The following is an 18,810-nucleotide window of genomic DNA, read 5'->3' on the forward strand; positions in this document are numbered from 1 at the left end:
AAATATTGACATTTTTATTAATTACTCATTTAAAGCTTCTAAATATTATAAAATGTCAGTGGAATGCAAAGTCTTTTCTTTAAGACAGCAATTGTCGCTTGGAATGACTTTAATTTTTCAATGTTTTTGTTGTGAAAATTTTCAAACATATCAAAATTAGAAAGACTAGTAATACGCATCTATCCATCACCTTGATTCATTAGTTACCAAGAATTTGCGGCACTCGTTTCATGTATGCCTTTTATTCTTGTTGCTTGAAGTATTTTAAAGCAGAGCTCAGACTTCATATCACTTCACCTCTACATAGTTCAGTATGTATCTCTTATTTTTTTTTAATTTTTTTTGAGACAGAGTCTCACTCTGTTGCCCAGGCTAGAGTGCCGTGGCGTCAGCCTAGCTCACAGCAACCTGAAACTCCTGGGCTCAAGCAATCCTCCTGCCTCAGCCTCCCAAGTAGCTGTGACTACAGGCACGTGCCACCATGCCCGGCTAATTTTTTCTGTGTATGTTTTTAGTTGTTCATATAATTTCTTTCTATTTTTTTAGTAGAGATGGGGTCTCGCTCTTACTCAGGCTGGTCTCGAACTCCTGAGCTCAAATGATCCACCTGCCTCGGCCTCCCAGAGTGCCAGGATTACAGGCGTGAGCCACTATGCCTGGCCTGTATCTCTTAATAATTGAACATTTTCTTCCCTAACCACAATGTCATTACATCTTATAAATTAACAATAATTCCTCAGTGTCATTTAATACCCAGTTCATATTTGTATTTCCCCAACTGTCCCAAAACTATCTCTGAGGGTTGATTTATGTGACTCAAGATCCAACAGAGGACCACATGTTACATTTGGTTCTTATATATCCCTTAAGTAATCTAGGGCAGTCCCTTCTCCCTTTCTGCATTGTTTTTGTTTTTGTTTCTATGCCATTGACTTATTGAAGAAAATGAATTGTCCTGTAGAATGTCCCACATTTTTTGTCTGTTTGCTTTTTCATTATACTATTTAACTTGTTCCTCTGTCCGCCATATTTTCTTTTAAAGTGGTAGGTATATGTACAGGCTTGGTTAGATTCAGTTTCAACTTTTTTGGGGGGGTGAGAATACTTCACTGTTGGAACTATATCATCCATATTGTTTCACATCAGACAGGTCACAATGTCTGATCCTTGGATTTAGGTGGTGAGTCTGATTTCATTGTGAAGTTCCCCTTCAGTCTTTCATGTAATGGTTTCAGATATTTATGATCCTTGTCTGCATCCATTAGAAATGACCCTTTCTTTATGGAACTGCATATTTGAAGGTGTGAAAATTATTGATATTATCTGTTCCATTTAGATCCAGTTCAGTTTATTGATGCTTTGATTACTCTCTTTTAAAATGAAACTCTTAACAGAACACACAGTACCAAAAAAAAATAGGGAAAAATTACTTCATCATATCATGATGTATCATACAGCTAAAGTCCAAATCGGTGACTAGGATAACACTTCAATTCTCTTGATCACCTTATTGTTTACCTCTGCACCACTGAGGGTTAGGATAAACACTAACCTAGCATTTCCCCCATGTGTGCTCCAAAGGAAATTAGTCCATCAAGATGCTCCCCACTCCTCCAAAAATAAAAGTGCATTTAGAGTTCAATAACCAAGGAAACTTTATTATGCCTCCTGCACCCTTACCCCCCTTCCTGGAGAACAGGCAGTGGTGAGAAGTTCTGCAATAAAGCAATCTGCATAACCTACCATTTCTCAAACTTACTTGACTGTGAAATCCTTTTTCAACAGGTGCCTTTAAATCTCAGAACGTTCTTTAGGCAAGGCTGATCTAGGCCATATTGAGAAATCTTGAAGAGATTTTAGTCCTGTTAGTTTTCTTCTGTCGTTTTTCCTCTCTGGGGGGGGACTGCTTTCCTGATTTCTCATTCTTTTCCCCAATTATAAGAGAAAAGGATCTGATCTAAGGGTAGAAAGAAGTCAACCACTAAAGTATTCATTCTTTTTGTGTATTTGGGTATTATGGTGCATCTTATCTATATTTGGATGTCAACCCCCCGATGGTTAATACAGTTTTTTAACAAGCTGGTGGTTTACAAATATTAAATAATGGAAATATCAGGGGATCACTTAATATTAGTTAAGTTTCTCAAGTATAGTTTAAGTTGCAGCATTAATTATATGCTGTATAATAAGTTCAATGTACTTTTTTCAACAGGAAATGGCTGCTGTTTTCTTTGTAAACTAGAATGTTTATGCAAAATATGACTAAAATAGAATAAATAAGGTTGCATGAACTTTGAAATACTGCTTATGATTATTCTTTCTTTTCTTAAACAGAAATGTACACTTTGCAGTCAGCCCGGTGCTACTATTGGATGTGAAATAAAAGCCTGTGTTAAGACTTATCATTACCACTGTGGAGTACAAGACAAAGCTAAATACATTGAAAATATGTCACGAGGAATTTACAAGTAAGAAAACAATTGTCCATTTCCCTAAACATGTCAGTAAGTAACCGCCCTTAAATAGATGGTATTAGTTTACTTGATCTGTAGTCTTAGGTGGTGTTTAATCAAGTGTAGAATACTGAGCACATTATATAAGGAATGAGTACGGCAATTGGCATTTTCCTCTGACTACATATCCCTGGATTAGTATTCATTCATCCAATGTTGATTATGTTTATTATGTGCCAGGCAATGTGCTAGGAGCCGGGCATACACTAGTGATCAAAACTGACAGAGACTGTGTCCTCATTGAAGCTTACAGTCTATTGGGAGAGGACTATTAATTAAATGGCCAGACAGTTACAGACTACATAAGTGCTCTAAAGAAGTTACAAAGTGCTATGAGAGCATATAAGAAGGAAGAGCTAACCTAGTATATAGTGGGGAGTGTTTAAGAATTTTCTGAAGGAAATAGTGCTTGAGCTGAGATAGGAAGGACAAAAGTGAACATTGTGGGGGGTGGTCTAGGCAGAAAGAACAGCATATGTGAGACTCTCCAGTGGGACAGAGCAAGGGTGGAAATGGGGAGATGTGTTAGGAAGCCATTGCTGATGGTCCAGGTGAGAATTGTTGGTAGCTTAAAATAAGATGTAGTTGTGAAGATAGAAGCCAAAAGATTCTCTTGGAAAGATGATGAGAGAGTCAGCTTTGGAGATTTGGGATTGTGTGTCACTCTCTTTTTTATAGGTCTTCCGCTTACCTGTGCTGCCTTGGGCTAGTGGTGGCAGTGTATATCTATAATGGTTCCATTTGTTTAATTAAATGTAGAATAAGTTGGTAGGGATCCCTGAACTTTCGATTTGCCTTGCAGAGTTATAAAGCACTTCCTTACTGTCATGTGCCCAGTATGCAATAAATCAATGACTTCAGAGTAGTCTAGTATTCTTTGTAAAAAGCAGTTTACACAAGCAGTCACTAGTCATTTGAGTGCCTGCATAAGGTACTACTGCTGTATTATAAAATTTGCCAAACTTTGTTTAATAATAAAGGCACAAATGTTTTTCAAATGAGTTCTGTCAAGCCTTTAAAGAACAGGTCATTCCAATGTTATTTAAAGAGGCCCAGCACATAGCAAGAGAAGGAAAACTACTTGGTTCATCCTGTAAAGCTTGCATAACTGTGATACCAAACCTAATGAAGATACATCAAAAGAAAAACAAACTGTAGACCAATCTCACTTTTATAAATATGTATATATATACAAATCCTAAATAAAATAATAAATGAAATCCAGCTCTGTATTCTAATAATTTAAAGACTGTTCAAAATTAGGAAATACATTAATGTGATTTATTATATTTATAAAGAAAAATCCTATCACTTTCCTGATAGATGGTGAAAATACATTTGATAACATTCAATATCAATTTCTGAATTTTAAAGTAAGATAACAAGAGTATGCTTGGTAAACTAGGAATCTTAATAGGGTGTTTATGAGAAAACAACAGCAAATAGTTTGTTTATTGTTGTTAAAGTAAATAAGCAATGGTTCTTAACCAGGTGTGAGCCACAGAATCACCTGGACTTGGATAGAGCCCTCTTTTAAAATGTTCATGCCTGAGCCCCACCCATGGAGATTTAAATTCAGTAGGTCTGGGTTGAGGCCCAAACTGTGTATTTCGATGACTCCCAGGTGATTCTTATGTTTACCTGTAATTGAGAACCGTTACGCTAAATACACTCATTCAGGTTAGGGACAAGACAAGGGCACCAACTACTTGCATTACTTTTAATGCTCTTCTGGTGGGTTAAGCTCGCACAACAAGAAAAGAAAGAAAAACATATAATAAATAAAATGATCAATCTTTGTTATTGATATCATTGTCTAGCAAGAAAATCCAAAGGCATCACCTCTGAATTTATTAAAATTAACAAAAGCTCAGTAAAGTTGCTGAATATGAGATGACTTTAAGAAAAACAGTTCCAGTAATAACTAGTTAGAAAATGTAAAGGAAAAATGTCCACCGTTCCCAGCCCCCATACATACACACACTAAAGGTGAACCTTTTATATCTTTAAAAAAAATTGCGTTTTGGGCAGATGCAGTGGCTCACGCCCGTAATCCTAATGTTCTGGGAGGCCAAAGTGGGAGGATTGCTTGAAGTCAGGAGGTTGAGACTAGCCTGAGCAAGAGCAGGATCCTGTCTCTACTCAAAATAGGAAAAAATAGCCAGGCATGGTGGTGAGTGCCTGTAGTCCCAGCTACTCGGGAAGCTGAGGCAGGAGGATAGCTTGAGCCCAGGAGTTTGAGGTTCCTATGAGCTATAATGACACCACCACACTATAGCCAGGGTGACGGAACAAGATTCTGTCTCCAAAAAAAAAAAAAAGAAAAAAATTCGTTTTGCAAAGGATTCAGATGAATGGTGAAATAATATTATGTACCTTGATGGAAAGCTCAGCATTAAAAGATACCTGTTCTCACCACATTAATCTATAAATTTAATGTAATTTTAATCAAATCCAATTTTTTTGATAATTTTATCTAAAAGAGTAAATGTGATATAATATTCTATTTGTAATGGTTAGGTTTACCTTATATAACAGGAAAAAAACAGCAGTTTAACAAAATAGAGGGTTGTTTTTTCACCTAAAAGACGTGCAGAGGAAAGCAGTCCAGATGTGGTACGTAGTTTTTCAGTGTCTTCAGGGGCCCAAGTTACCATCTTTCTGCTCATACAACCTTGGGGTGTCCTTCTACATTGTGTGTGTATGTTTTGTATACATAGAAAATTCTCTGGAAGCATATTCAGCAAACTTACCAGTTATTACCTCTCGTTAGTTGCATAGAGATGGAGGAGGAGAAGCAATTTTATATTCTCCATTATATACTTCTGTTACATTTGAATATTTTCATGAGCCATATATTATTATTTAAAGTAGCCATTAACATTTTAAAATAACAGGCCCATTTTAAACATCCCAAATCAAATTATGTGAAGAATTATTGTATTTAAATTTTAACTTTATTTAGACATTTTTATTATAATAATTATCCATTTTTATTTTGGAAAAAAATATATAGATAAGAAAAAAAACTTAATGTCAACCTCAATTCGACCACCGAGAGATAACAATTTTAAATCTTTTGAAATATTTTCTTCTAGATGTTTGTATGATTGTGTATATGTATATATTAATAAAAACAAGGTTTTCTTATATCTACTGTTTTATAATCTCTTTTCCACTTTATCTGAGACTTTGTTTCTGACATTAAACAGTTTTATGTCTGTTTTAATGATTGTATAATATTCCATTATATGGGTATATCAGTTTGTTTTATTGGTTCTTTTTTAGACATATAAGTTGTTTTTACTTTTTTTTTTTTTGAGACAAGGTCTCACTCTGTTGCCTGGGCTAGAGTGCAGTGACAGTATCATAGCTCACTGCAACCTCAAAGTCCTGGGCTCAAGCCATCCCCTTGCCTCAGCCTCCCAAGTAGCTGGGACTACAGGTGTGTGCCACCACACCTTGCTAATTTTTCTATTTTTTTGTAGAGACAGTGTCTCGTTGTGTTGCCCATGCTGGTCTCGAACTCCTAGGTTCAAGTGATCCTCCTCCTGCCTCAGCCTCCCAAAGCACTAGCATTACAAGCATGAGCCATCACACCCAACCTGTTTTTACTTTCTAACTATTAGAAAACCATGTTTCAGTGACTCTCTCTAAGCAAAAGTATTTGCATGGGATCCATGATGGTTTGAATTGCTTTTTCAAAAAATTTTTTTCACATTGAAAGGTGTTTCTAAAATCTGCTTATAATATGAGTTCCAGACAGAGACTATTGAGTTCAAATAAGAGTACATATGCAGGTAGTTTGGGGAGAGAAGAATGAAAAAAAATAGGAGGAAATGCAAGGAGGAATATTTCTGAATGAATTGGCTTTCCCCTCTCCTAAATGCGGCTTTTGTTGCTTACCAGCCCTTTCTGGATCCTGCCTATATTCATATGCAAAAGGCAAGGGAGGAGTATATAATGATTTTTATTTATATTTATCCTGTTTCATTGTCTTTTTTTTTTTTTTTTTTTGAGACAGAGTCTCACTCTGTTGCCCGGGCTAGAGTGCTGTGGTGTCAGCCTAGCTCATAGCAACCTCAAACTCCTGGGCTCAAGTGATCCTCCTGCCTCAGCCTCCCAAGCAGTTGGGACTACAGGCATGCACCACCATGCCCGGCTAATTTTTTCTATATATATTTTTAGTTGTCCAGCTAATTTCTTTCTATTTTTTTAGTAGAGACGGAGTCTCGCTCTTGTCTTGCTCAGGCTGGTTTTGAACTCCTGAGCTTAAACAATCCGCCCGCCTCGGCCTTCCAGAGTGCTAGGATTACAGGCGTGAGCCACCACGCCTGGCCCTCATTGTCTTTATTGTACTTTTAAAAGTATTTAAATATGAATTTTTCTTAAATGTCAGTCTCTCACTATAGAAAAGTGAGTTCTGTGACAGAAGGGATCTTGTTTGACTGGTTGACACCTCTGAACTTGGTGCCTAGACTGGTAAAGGGCACATAAGGGCCTATGGGAAATAATCTACAAATGAAAAATAATGACATACAAAGATTAAAATTTGTTCTAACAACAAAGCACTTGTCCTTTTAGAGGAGACTTTCTATTGAAAAGATTTTCAAATATGAACAAAAATAGAATAGTATAACAGCTTCCCATATCAGCAGTTACCAAGTTATTGCCACAGTTGTTTTAGCTGTTGTTGTATTTCCTGAAGTATGTCAAAGCAGAGTCCCAGATCTCTTGTCATTTTATCCCTACATACTTCAGTTTATGTATCTCTTAAAAGTATGGTTGTTTCTTACTTAGTCACTATCCCATCATCACAGTTTGTAAAATTAACAATTATTTCTTAGTATCATCTTATACTGAATCCATTTTCATGTTTCCCCAATTGTCTTGAAAATGTCATTTTAGACTTAATTTCTTCAAATCTGGATACATACAAGGTTCATCGATTGCATTTGATATGTCTTTTAAGTCTATTTTAATATGGAGCAATTCCTACTGTACTCCCTCCTTTCTCCCCCTACTTGTCGAAGAATGCCAATAAGTTGTCCTGTAAAAGTCCCATATGATTAAAAACAGAGAGATAGTTCCCAATGTGTAGCATCTGAAAAGTACAAATTCTCCCTATTGAAAATATGTTAAGACTAAAAAGAAAAATAATGAGCAAAACTAGATTGAAGTCGGTTGTTATTGTTGTCCACTGTTGTGCCCCCCAACCCCACCCCTGCCTTTTATTCTACTCAAATGTTAGACCTAGTTTAGATCATCTATTTGTGACATGTGAAATTCCTGTATGATCATCTTTTATCTTTTGTTACCACAAAGGGCATCCAGGGAATGTTTTCTAAGCATTTTTTCATTATTATCTTGTGTATAATTGACTTAAAACTGAGCTCAGATCAGCCTACCCTTCTTAGCCCCAAATCACCTACATTACTGCTTTTATTAAAAACTTAATGAATTTTGGCCAGGCAAGGTGGCTCACACCTGTAATCCTAGCACTCTGGGAGGCTGAGGCAGGAGGATTGCTTGAGGTCAGGAGTCCAAGACCAATCTTAAAAAGAGCAAGACCCTGTCACTACTAAATATAGAAAAATTAGCCAGGTCTGGTGGCGCATGCCACCTCCTAGCTGAGGCAGGAGGATCGTTTTTCAAATGTACAGTGTATATACCCAAATAAAAGGTTGTGGAACAGCATAGTATCAAAGTATCACTCCAGGGATTACTATGTAGTTTTTATTTTTTTATTTTTTTGAGACAGAGCCTCACTTTGTTGCCTGGGCTAGAGTGTCATGGTGTCAGCCTTGCTCACAGCAACCTCAAACTCCTGGGCTCAAGCGATCCATCTGCCTCAGCCTCCCGAGTAGCTGGGATTACAGGCATGCACCACCATGCCTGGCTAATTTTTTCTATATATTTTTAGTTGTCCAGCTAATTTCTTTCTATTTTTAGTAGAGACAGGGTCTCGCTCTTGCTCAGGCTGGTCTCAAACTCCTGAGCTCAAACGATCCACCTGCCTCAGCCTCCCAGAGGATTAGTATCTAGTTTTAAAGGGAAAAGCTACCTTTACAATGGAGAAATCTGGCCATCACCACCACCTTATCCAAATGATCAAGCACAGCATCAGTTTGAAATTGCATGCTTCCTGAAGTATCAGGATCACCTAAAAAGTGGACTAAAAAAAGAAATGTTGAACTTGATGCTAACCAAGCCCTTAGACCTTATTTCCAGTTTATAGGAAATACAGAGTGAGAGAGAACCAAATAAAACAGTATCACAATTAGACAAATCCAGAGTGTGCTACAGTTGACAAGCTGTCTGACCTGATTGCATCCAAAGAAGTCAGTGTCGTGAGAAAACAAGAAGCTGGAGGGACCAGTCTAGATTAAGAGAGATGTAGCCAAATGCAGTGCCAGAAAACTGTTGAGTGACTCATGAAAGGTATTCTAGTGAAAGCCAGAACACTAATTATGAAAAGGCATTTGAAGGGTTTGAGTAAAATTGTTTCATGAAATGTGAGCAGAAAGCAGCAGTATATATAGAATATATATTTCCTAAAATGTGATTTTAAATTCTATATGTGAAACAAATGTATAGAATTTGATTATTTCATCCATATACTTGAAAGTTGTTATTTTCAAGTTGGTCAAAAACTTTACTTTTAATTCCATTGAGCAAAATGAGGAATTGCCATATAACTGTCATCCTAAACCAAAGGTTTTATTTCAGATGAACTTTTATCTCAGTTATAGTATGTTTTCCTATATTTTAGATAGACATAGTCCTGTAACTAATTGTGGAATATTTTTAAGTATGGATGAGGAAACCCATATTTTAAACAGGCACCAACCTCACCTACTAACAATGGCATGAATGTATTCTCATCAACAATGACAAAGCATTTTGAGATTTTTGTCTTTCATCATTGTAGACTGTATTGTAAAAATCATAGTGGAAATGATGAGAGAGATGAAGAAGATGAGGAACGAGAGAATAAAAGCCGGGGAAAAGTAGAAATTGATCAGCAACAACTAACTCAGCAGCAACTTAATGGAAACTAGGTATGAAAGTTAATTATATGGGATCTGTTGTCAGGATACAATACACACTGATAAATACACATTGAAGTAATGGTATGCAGTAAGCTTTTTAATCCTATGATACTTAATTAAGAGCATGTTATTAGAATGCTGAGGATTTTGTAGGCTTGCATAGTAGTTTTTTTTAAAACTAGCTGATTTTGTAATCGTAAAAACAAGCTATCCACTTTATGAATAAATGTAGTTGTAATGTTGAATCTGTAAGATATTCTCACCCCTCAATAACATTATATTGATTGTGTGCCCCTCAAGCATGATATTTTACATTTTTTTATCATCTTTTAAACAGGTTCAATGGGACAGAGTTAGAAAACTGAGAATGAATAAGACATCCATAACTACTATTCTTTTTTCACTGTTTTCTAAAATCAAAAAGGGTTTGTAACTTTTTACTGCCCAACTATTAGATCCTTCATTGAACTGCCTAAAATGTCTTGTTTGTTTTATGAGCCTTCACTAGAAGGCTGAGTTTGACATGTTGATATTACGTAGCTGTAGTTTGCAGTTTCTGGGAAGCAATTGAAACACTATTAACCCTGTGTATAGTGTCAACAGTTAAAGCAGACATTGAAATGGATTAAGCTATATTTCTGGACTGAACAAAGTTCTGTTTAGAGTGTTTAAGTTTGTTTAGTGGAATCATACTCAAGGGAAAGCATAAGCAAATTTTACTTTACAATGCAAACGTGCCACTGGTGGCAACACATGGTAATTTGTGTTTTTTTTTTTTTTTAACACTCAAGTAATAGAGGTTAGAAATGAAGAGAACCTTCTTTTTCTCTTGGCTTTGACAGCACATGCTAAAACTCTCTTCCAAGAAGTATGCTAAAGCTTTTCATTTGGTTCCTCTTAAAGTTGTTCTCACTGACCAGCATGGACTCAGGCAACTGCAACTGGTGATTATAAGCTATGAGCTCCAGTGCTTATGCCAAAATTCTCATGACAGTACACCTCTTCTGTTTCCATGTCATACAGAGGGCTTCTGGCAAAATGATTGAATCCTTTCAAGTTTAAACTAACAACTGGCAACAGCAAATTAAAACTCTTTAAGGTTTAAAGGGTTACCACTCACTAAAGGACTTTAGATACCATGTCCCAAACCTGTTCCTCTCAAGTGCCCTGTTGTATGGAACACTTTACATATTGGCCCAAAGTATGTAAGGAGGTCTCGTGTGCTGTAGGAGTAAAAAACAGTCTTTGCATAAAACAGTATTTATTTTTAATTTTGTGACCACTATTTTAGAAACTATATTTAATATTTTAAATGTTTTCAGTCATTGCTTTGGTTACCTATAAAATAGGCTTTTGTGCCCTGCTTTTCTTCTGGTAGGGCTCAGTGTTTTATTGATCATCAGAATTGTTTCTGAAAGCCTAAGAACCCAGCTTTTTAGAGAGGATTTTCACACTGGCATTTCTAGCTAGTGATGTTTTCTTCCACTTACCTGCTGAAGCACATTTATATATTTCTTTATGGCAAAACCAAAAAAACTTTAGTTGTGGTCTGCCTAATATTACCATAGCACCTCAAACCAAGGGGAGGGATTCTGATTTCTGAATTATTAGTTAATCTACCACAATAAAGCAGATTTGCAAATAAGAAATAACATATTAACTATACATTGAGATATTCTGCAGCTGATAGAACAGCATTTTAAAAATGTAACAGGTGGAAAATTACACTGTGCTTATTAATTATTGATTTTGTAATTGCTAGTCCCTTATGATCACGTTTATCAAGTGTGTTTTCACACATTTACTTAAATCAAGGGACTCAATACTTGCTTTATTTTAACCATTTTTTATTGTTATTTTTAGAAGGAAACTAGCTTTAGTAATGAGTTGCCCTATATGTTTTCTCCTTTTGCTCTTAATATGACATTGGGTTTTTTGTGTGTATGTGATTAATTTTCAAAATTCATCATGACTTGAAGTGCAAGAACAGATCTAGATGTTTGTTTACCAAGCTATGTGACTTTTCCAAAGGATCTGTACTTTATTTCCTTACAACAGCTTGAAAATCATTATTTTTTAAAATCTTTAAATCACTGTGTCTAGATCATTTTTTACATTGTGTGCCATAGACTTACCCATGGGACAACAGAGCTCCTTCATTTTTGGACAACTACTGTAATCATTTTTTTTTTTAGGAAAAATGGAAGGTGCCAGGGGTAATCATGGCCAGTCAATAATTATGTAAAGGACTTCAAATACTATAGCTGTCAGTTGATGGATTTGTTATGTAGTAAAATGTATGAATTTGTATGGGTTTCTTCAGCCCTTTTTCTGCCACTGCCAACCAGAATAGCACTTTACCTTTTGGTTGGCTAGATAAGTGGCTGACTACCTGTTTTTCTCACTGTGGTGTGATTGGCTAAACAATCTTTCATTTAAAATTGAAATGTAAATCAAAGTCACACGAAAAATCGCTTTTGGTTGTAAACCTCTAATATTTTGATTCTCTAATCATGTTTTCATCACATGCTGAGTAAAAGTGCCTTACAATGTAAAAATTGTACAGTACTTAAGTTCCCAAGTAGCATCATCATCTTGTGGGTAGTAATTACATTGTGGTATTAATATTTAGAAAAATGGACCTCAGCAGTGTATTTACTGTACATCTCTTAAGTCCTTACCTGTAGTTTTAATAAGCATGACCTTATTTGATAAGTATATAACATTTACATCATTTCAAAAAATACTGCCATAACTGTCTTTTATGCATATTTTAGCCTGAAATTTTGAAATGTCTTTTCTTTCTTTCCTTTTTTCTTTTTTTTTCTTGTTTTTTTTTTTGTTATTGATATTAAACAGTGTAATCTTTGCAAGCGTATATTGAAGATTATTCTGGAGCATTTTATTGCCTTACCAGAAATGTTAGTAAGAAATGTTCTTTAGAGTAGAAAGATAGACTTGAGTTTCTATACTTTAATAAGAACTCTTTGTTCCTGGGGGGAGGGGGGAAGGGGGGTGAATTTTCCTTTCATCTCAATTAATTAAAAACCCACAACTGAAATAAATTTTATTTTAAGGATCAGCAATTTTAGAATTTCAGATAGTACTTGCTCAGAAGTACATGCTACTCAAGATATTAAGAAATCTGTAGATCTACTATTGAATCAGAATCTATGTACTTGAACAAATGTGTGAATCTCAAATATCTCAAAGCAAAAGAAAAAGTGTTCTAGAGTGTTGTTGCTTTTTTAAAAAGCGCTAAAGTTAGACCAAGGTATACGGTTTTGTTCTGACAGACATTTAGGTTAATTGTAAAGATAAGGAATGCATTATGGGTCAAAAATCAAACATTCCTCTCATGTTATGTATATTTTGTTCCTGTTATATTGGCTTTATTTTCAAAATTGTAGTTTGTAGTATTAGTTTCCTTTTATTGGTATTCTCGCATATACTATTCATTCAATAAATGAGTTATGAATTTCATTATTTGTATGTCTTTTTTGTGAAAATGTATAATGAAGCTGATTTGATAATAGCAATAGTACTGTGTTCTTTTTAATCTTGCTTTATTTCAAGGTGAAATGCCTAGTTTGTTTAATAATTTGTCATTCAAAAAATATGGGAGAAAAAATGTGAATTTGAACTCAGTTCAGAGTTTCACTATATAAAGGTTTTATCGTGGAGAGAAATAGCAATCTCTTAAGTACAATAGAACTGCATTACATTTTGGTTCTTTCATTATATAGTTCAGTTACCTATGGCTTAAATTGGGTCCTCTGGGACCTAGTTAGAAGGTGATTTTGAAAGTAAACCGAAACTCCTAGTACAATTTGTCTGACTGGTAATAGGGATTAATATCCTTGTCATAAAGGGATTCTACTTTATAGATTTAAATTTACTCCCATTACCACGGACAGCTTACTTCTCGTACAGTGCTCATATATTGAGGTTTGTTATGTCCATGGCAGAAATGAAAGTTTTAATGAGTAGAATATGCTCATTCCATACACACAATTCCTAACCTGCATTACTACTCAGAGGAAAAAAAAATCAAGTAACAGGTTGTGATTAATGCGGGGACATGGGATGGTGTGTTTGGCTGCAAATATTACCTAGTAGCGCCTAGCACATGCATGCCTGTGTGTGTTTAAAATCCATTAAGTCTCATTTTAATTGCCACAATAAAAATATGGAGATGGGGAGTTATGTGGTCTCTTTAAGCTTATTGAAACCATCGACAGCTGGTTTTTTGTTTTGCTTTGTTTTGTTTTTCCAGCTGCAGTCACCAGCAATTGCTGAAGTCACTCCAAAGCATAAACCTGGTTGAATTTCTTAGGAAAATTCTATGGCCAGCAAATGGCTATCTTTTTAAGAGAAAAACAATCCCCTTTATATTTATATGTTAAGAGTCCTCAGTTGTGGAGGCAAAGTGCTGCTTTATACATCAACCAATATTACATAATGTTGCCTTGTTCAGATAATGAGGTAACCGGATATTAATGACATGAAGCAAAAAATGTGTTCGTGATTTTTATTCAGAAGATGAAAACTGTAAAATACCAGTTACTATAAAAGTTAATGATGGCATTTGAAAGTGTTTCACTGTAGCAGACATGTTCTGCATATGGTCAAGAGTATTAAAGTCAATCAACCAGACCTGGATCCTTGTCAAAAGACAGCAGATCCATAAACATCCAAATTATACCTTTGCCTATACCTCTTGTGGCTGTAAGTGTGTTTTTATGTTGGGGGTGGGGCAGTGGTGGAGAGATAGAGAAAAAAAATGCCACTGGGCAAAGAGCTAACTAGGTCTACTGTGTGAATATTTCAATGAAGAGACATAATGAAAACAAGAATACAGTTTGAGGGGGTAACCTTTTAAATGGGACTTGAGAGACCACATGTTTAAGGGAGTGGTAGTGGGGAGACATAAATAAATTGTGCTTTAATATGGACACTAGAGTTAGAACTGTTGTCATTGAGTTTCTATAAAGTGATTTGTGGCTGAGCATAATAGCTCATGCCTGTAATCCTAGCACTTTGGGAGACCAAGGTTGGAAGGATTGCTTGAGATTGGGAGTTTGAGACCACCTGGGCAACATAGCAAGACCTAGTCTCTACAAAAAAAAATTTTTTTTTAATTTGCTGGGCACTGTGGTGCACGCCTGTAATCCTAGCTACTCGGGAGGCTGAGGCAGGAGGGTCACTCAAGTCCAGGAGCTCGAGGATGCAAAGAGCTGTGATCGCACCACTACACTCCAGCTTGAGTGACAGAGCAAGACTCCATTTCATAAAAAAAGTGATTTGTACAGAAGGGTGAGGTGTTTCTGGGTATTTTTAAAATAATGTCTGTTTATACATTTTTTATTTATAAAAGTAATAGCCATAAAAAGGAATGAATTACTGATACATGCTACAATGTGGATGAACCTTGAAAACATGCTAAGAAGCCAGACACAAAAGGTCACATATTGTATGATTCCATTTATATGGAATGTCCAGAGAGGCAAATCCATAGAGGTAGAATGTAGAATAGTGGTTGTCGGGCTGCTGAGATGGGAGAATGACGAGTGACTGTTAACCAGGTATAGGGTTTCTTTTTGGGGTGATGAAATATTGGGTAGTGGTTGATGGTTGCACAACTTTGCGAATATACTAAAAACCATGAATTATACTATTTTAAAGGGTGAATATTTGGTTATGTGAATTTTACCTTGATTTTTAAAAAAGTAATATGTGGTCCATTTATAAAATTAAAATATAAAGGTATATAAAATAAAACGTGAAAATCCCCCCTTCTCCACAAGCCTACTCCCCAGAAGTATTTGATGTATATCCTTCTAAGTGCTTCTGTACATATATAACATGTACACTTTTCTTTTTTAACATATATAGGATAATGCTATACCTACAGTTCTGCATCTTTTCCATTTGAACAACATTACAAGGTGTCAGTACGTCTAGATTCTCACATTCTTTTTAGCAACTCCATAGTATTTCAGTGTATGGATGAACTGGAATTGTTCTTTCCAGTCTCACATACATCCTCATGTTCTTATCCAAGTAGTTTCTTAAGCTAAATTTCAAGAGTGGAACTGCTAAGCCATAGTAGGTATGTATAAAGTTTTGATAAAAATTGCCATCCACTCCAGGGATTAAACTTGCCTGCTTCTCCACTCCAGAACAGTGCTTTTTAATGAAAAGAGGTATGGCGCCTTTAAAAAAAATACAGTAGAGAAAATTCTATGGGGTTTTGATTTTGTTGTGAAGCTGATACATACTATAGCTCAGAGTAGCCTATGAATTATCTTTGGGAAACTGAGCACTATATTTCATTCTTGAAAAGGTTAAATCAAAAGGTTTTGTATGTATTAACAATAGTAATCTGTGAATCATTTCCCTTCATCTTGCTTTCTGAAAAGTAAGAGATTGCTCATTACTGTCCATTGTTGCCAGATGGGCCTGCTTGTTTGTGTCCAGGGTCATATGTAGCTTGGTTCAGTACACTTGAAGGGGTCACGTACGGTTTTGTTGCAGAACTCCTATAACCTTTATCTGTCATGTGATGGCCCTTATTCCCAATATTATAACTGTGTCTAACAACTGGTCAATTATGTGAAACAAGATAAAATCATCTGAACTTTTTGTTGCTGAACTAGTCATTTTGTCCTTGTATGAATAAAATCTAAGACTGACCTGATGATTTTAGCTCATTTGCTAGAATTTTTTTTTTATTTTCAAGCAACAGTTACCTGCATATCTGACAATAAATTGTTGATAAAAAATAACACAGATATTTTCTGTGTTTCTAAATCAAGAATACATTGAATATAGTCAGATGAATTGATGCTACATGAAAATTAGTTTTTTCTAATTCTCAAAATCACATTTTGTGCTAATTAGTATTTATAACATTAGCCAAAGTATTTTATTGAAAAAGATTTGTAACTTAGAACTACAGCACTCATGGGGACTGCTATTATTTTTTATTTCAGAGGTTAGCCAGATAATTTAACACAAAGGCTTATTTTCAAACGTTCCTGATCCTTAAGCCCAATAGGCTTATGTTCTATATTTAGTATTGATTTAGTATTACCAGGAAGCAATAATTCCTTGGACCCTGTTCTCATATGTTCTTAGTTAGAAAGCAAGCACAAAAGATAAGCAGTTTCTGAAAGTTTACAGATCAGAGAGCTGGAATTTTGGCATTATCCTCAAATATGATGTTCTTTCCAGATATCCCTTTAAGGAAGAGTTGTTCTTAAGCATTTCAACCTATCCCATGTACCCAAACAGCTTAGGGCAGCTAGCCAGTGTGCTGGGGATGGAGGGGGAAAGCATTAAAGAAAACATATTGCTTAGGACAGAGGCTCGACAGATTCTCTTTCTCTCTCAGAAAGAGGCACAATAGGAGAGAGAAGGTTTAGGCAGCCTTGACTATGGTCTTTGGAGCATTTAATAACTAGGGTCACTCCATTATGTGGAACTGGGAAATTCAACCAACAGTTGTAGGCCACTTCCCCTAGAAAGATTGATAAAAAATTTCAAACAGTCACATCTTTGTTCTTTTTTTTTTTCCTTTGATGCTCTCCTGGAAACCTTAATTCCTGTATCTGTACCACCCCTTCACGACCACCCATTTTCTGGCTCTTCTCCCTACCCCTAATGTAAGTATTCCCTGGTGTTCTGGTCTTTGCCATCTTGTATTATTCTCACCCATCACCACAATCTGCTATAGGTGTTACCTATGTGTTCCACATGGTTGTCCTTCACTCACTGAAGCTTCATGCTCAGTCTCAATTGTTCTCCTGGACATTTCCACCCAATTTGCTGTCTACTCAAGTATGAATCCCAGACTAAATTGTCCTGACCTGAATTTTATCTATTTGTTAATGACACCATCAGTCAATAGGGTTATAATTGGTCTGCATTGATCTCCACATCCACTCGCTAAATTCTTCCAAATCTAGCACTCTGTCTCTTGGATCCATCTTCTCCATTCTTACTGCTAATAAGCTAGTGTGGGTTCTTTTTTTTTAACCCTTTGTCCAGATAATTTCTTTCTATTTTTTTAGTAGAGACGGGGTCTCACTCTTGCTCAGGCTGGTCTCGAACTCCTGAGCTCAAACGATCTGCCCACCTTGGCCTCCCAGAGTGCCAGGATTACAGGCATGACCTTCATTTTCTTTATTGGCTTCACTTCCTTAACTACTCAGTCTGGATGTGATGGCTGATTACCTCTATTACCTCTTGATAACCACTGGCCTCAACTTTCCCACTTCTCTCAGTTCTCTTCCAACCTTTTACCTCCACTATTCCTAGAGTTCACCCCACCCTTGCACCTAGGGGAGATGACCTGCTGGAGAAAATCACAACAGTGCAGACTGATGCCACCACAGATATTTGGTGTTTAGTCTCAGGTTCTCCATCTTCAGTCCTTTTTACTTACTTGTCTTTCCCATTATAGTACTTAGAAACTATTACAAACATAAGCACACAGACTCTAGATTTTGGTAGCCTGGGTTCAAGTTCCATGTAAACTTGATTAATTCATTTAACTTCTCTCCACCTCCATTATCTCATCTTTAAAATGTAGGTAAAAATAGCACTTCACAGCTGGGCACAGAGATCTGGGAGGCTGAGGCGGGAGAATCACTTGAGCCCAGGAGATTGAGGCTGCAGTGAACTATGATCCTGCCACTGCACTCCAGCCTGGGCCACAGAGCGAGATCCTGTCTCTAGAAAAAAAGTACTTCACTCACAGAGTTGTGAGGATTAAAGGAGTGAACATAGACTCAAGACTCTCCCATCACCCAATGCCCTGGCCCTTATACTTATGTTCCCAAGTCTAGCTTTTACCCAGTTTTCTTCTCTTCTCATATAATTTTCTTGAAAGTCAAGTCTCCACTTGACATTTCCACTTCCACATTTTTATTACTTGTTCCTCAACCCACCTTCACGTCTCTCAACTACACTAAAACTGCTCCAGCAAAGTTCACCAATGACTGTTGGAAAAAAACAGTGGATTTTTTTTTGTTGTTCTTATCATACTTCTTGACTCTATTTGATGTCTGTCCTTCACAGTCCAAGTACTGTCTCTTGGTCCTCTGCTAAGCTGCTTTTGTAGGTCACCCAAGATTGAGAATTCCTTCCATCAGCTGGCAGTCACCATGGAACTATCTACCTACCCCCTTCCCTGCTAGCAGAGATTTAATAGGAATGTATACACAAAATCTGATATTTCC

The 18,810-nt window shown here is 36.2% G+C and overlaps 1 protein-coding gene across 2 annotated transcripts in view; it reads left to right on the forward strand.

Moving 5' to 3' along the window:
* Positions 1–13,048, forward strand: part of PHF6 (PHD finger protein 6) — a 51,489-nt gene extending 38,441 nt beyond the window's left edge. For both annotated transcript variants that reach the window (XM_045538805.1, XM_045538806.1), the window contains exons 9-11: positions 2,335–2,468; positions 9,445–9,574; positions 9,903–13,048. In XM_045538805.1, coding sequence (XP_045394761.1) covers positions 2,335–2,468; positions 9,445–9,574 — 264 coding nt within the window. In that variant the 3' untranslated portion in view covers positions 9,903–13,048. The remainder of the gene's footprint in view (positions 1–2,334; positions 2,469–9,444; positions 9,575–9,902) is intronic.
* Positions 13,049–18,810: the final 5,762 nt, after the last annotated feature.

The sequence above is a fragment of the Lemur catta genome, chromosome X, assembly GCF_020740605.2.
Source record: "Lemur catta isolate mLemCat1 chromosome X, mLemCat1.pri, whole genome shotgun sequence".
NCBI lineage: Eukaryota > Metazoa > Chordata > Mammalia > Primates > Lemuridae > Lemur > Lemur catta.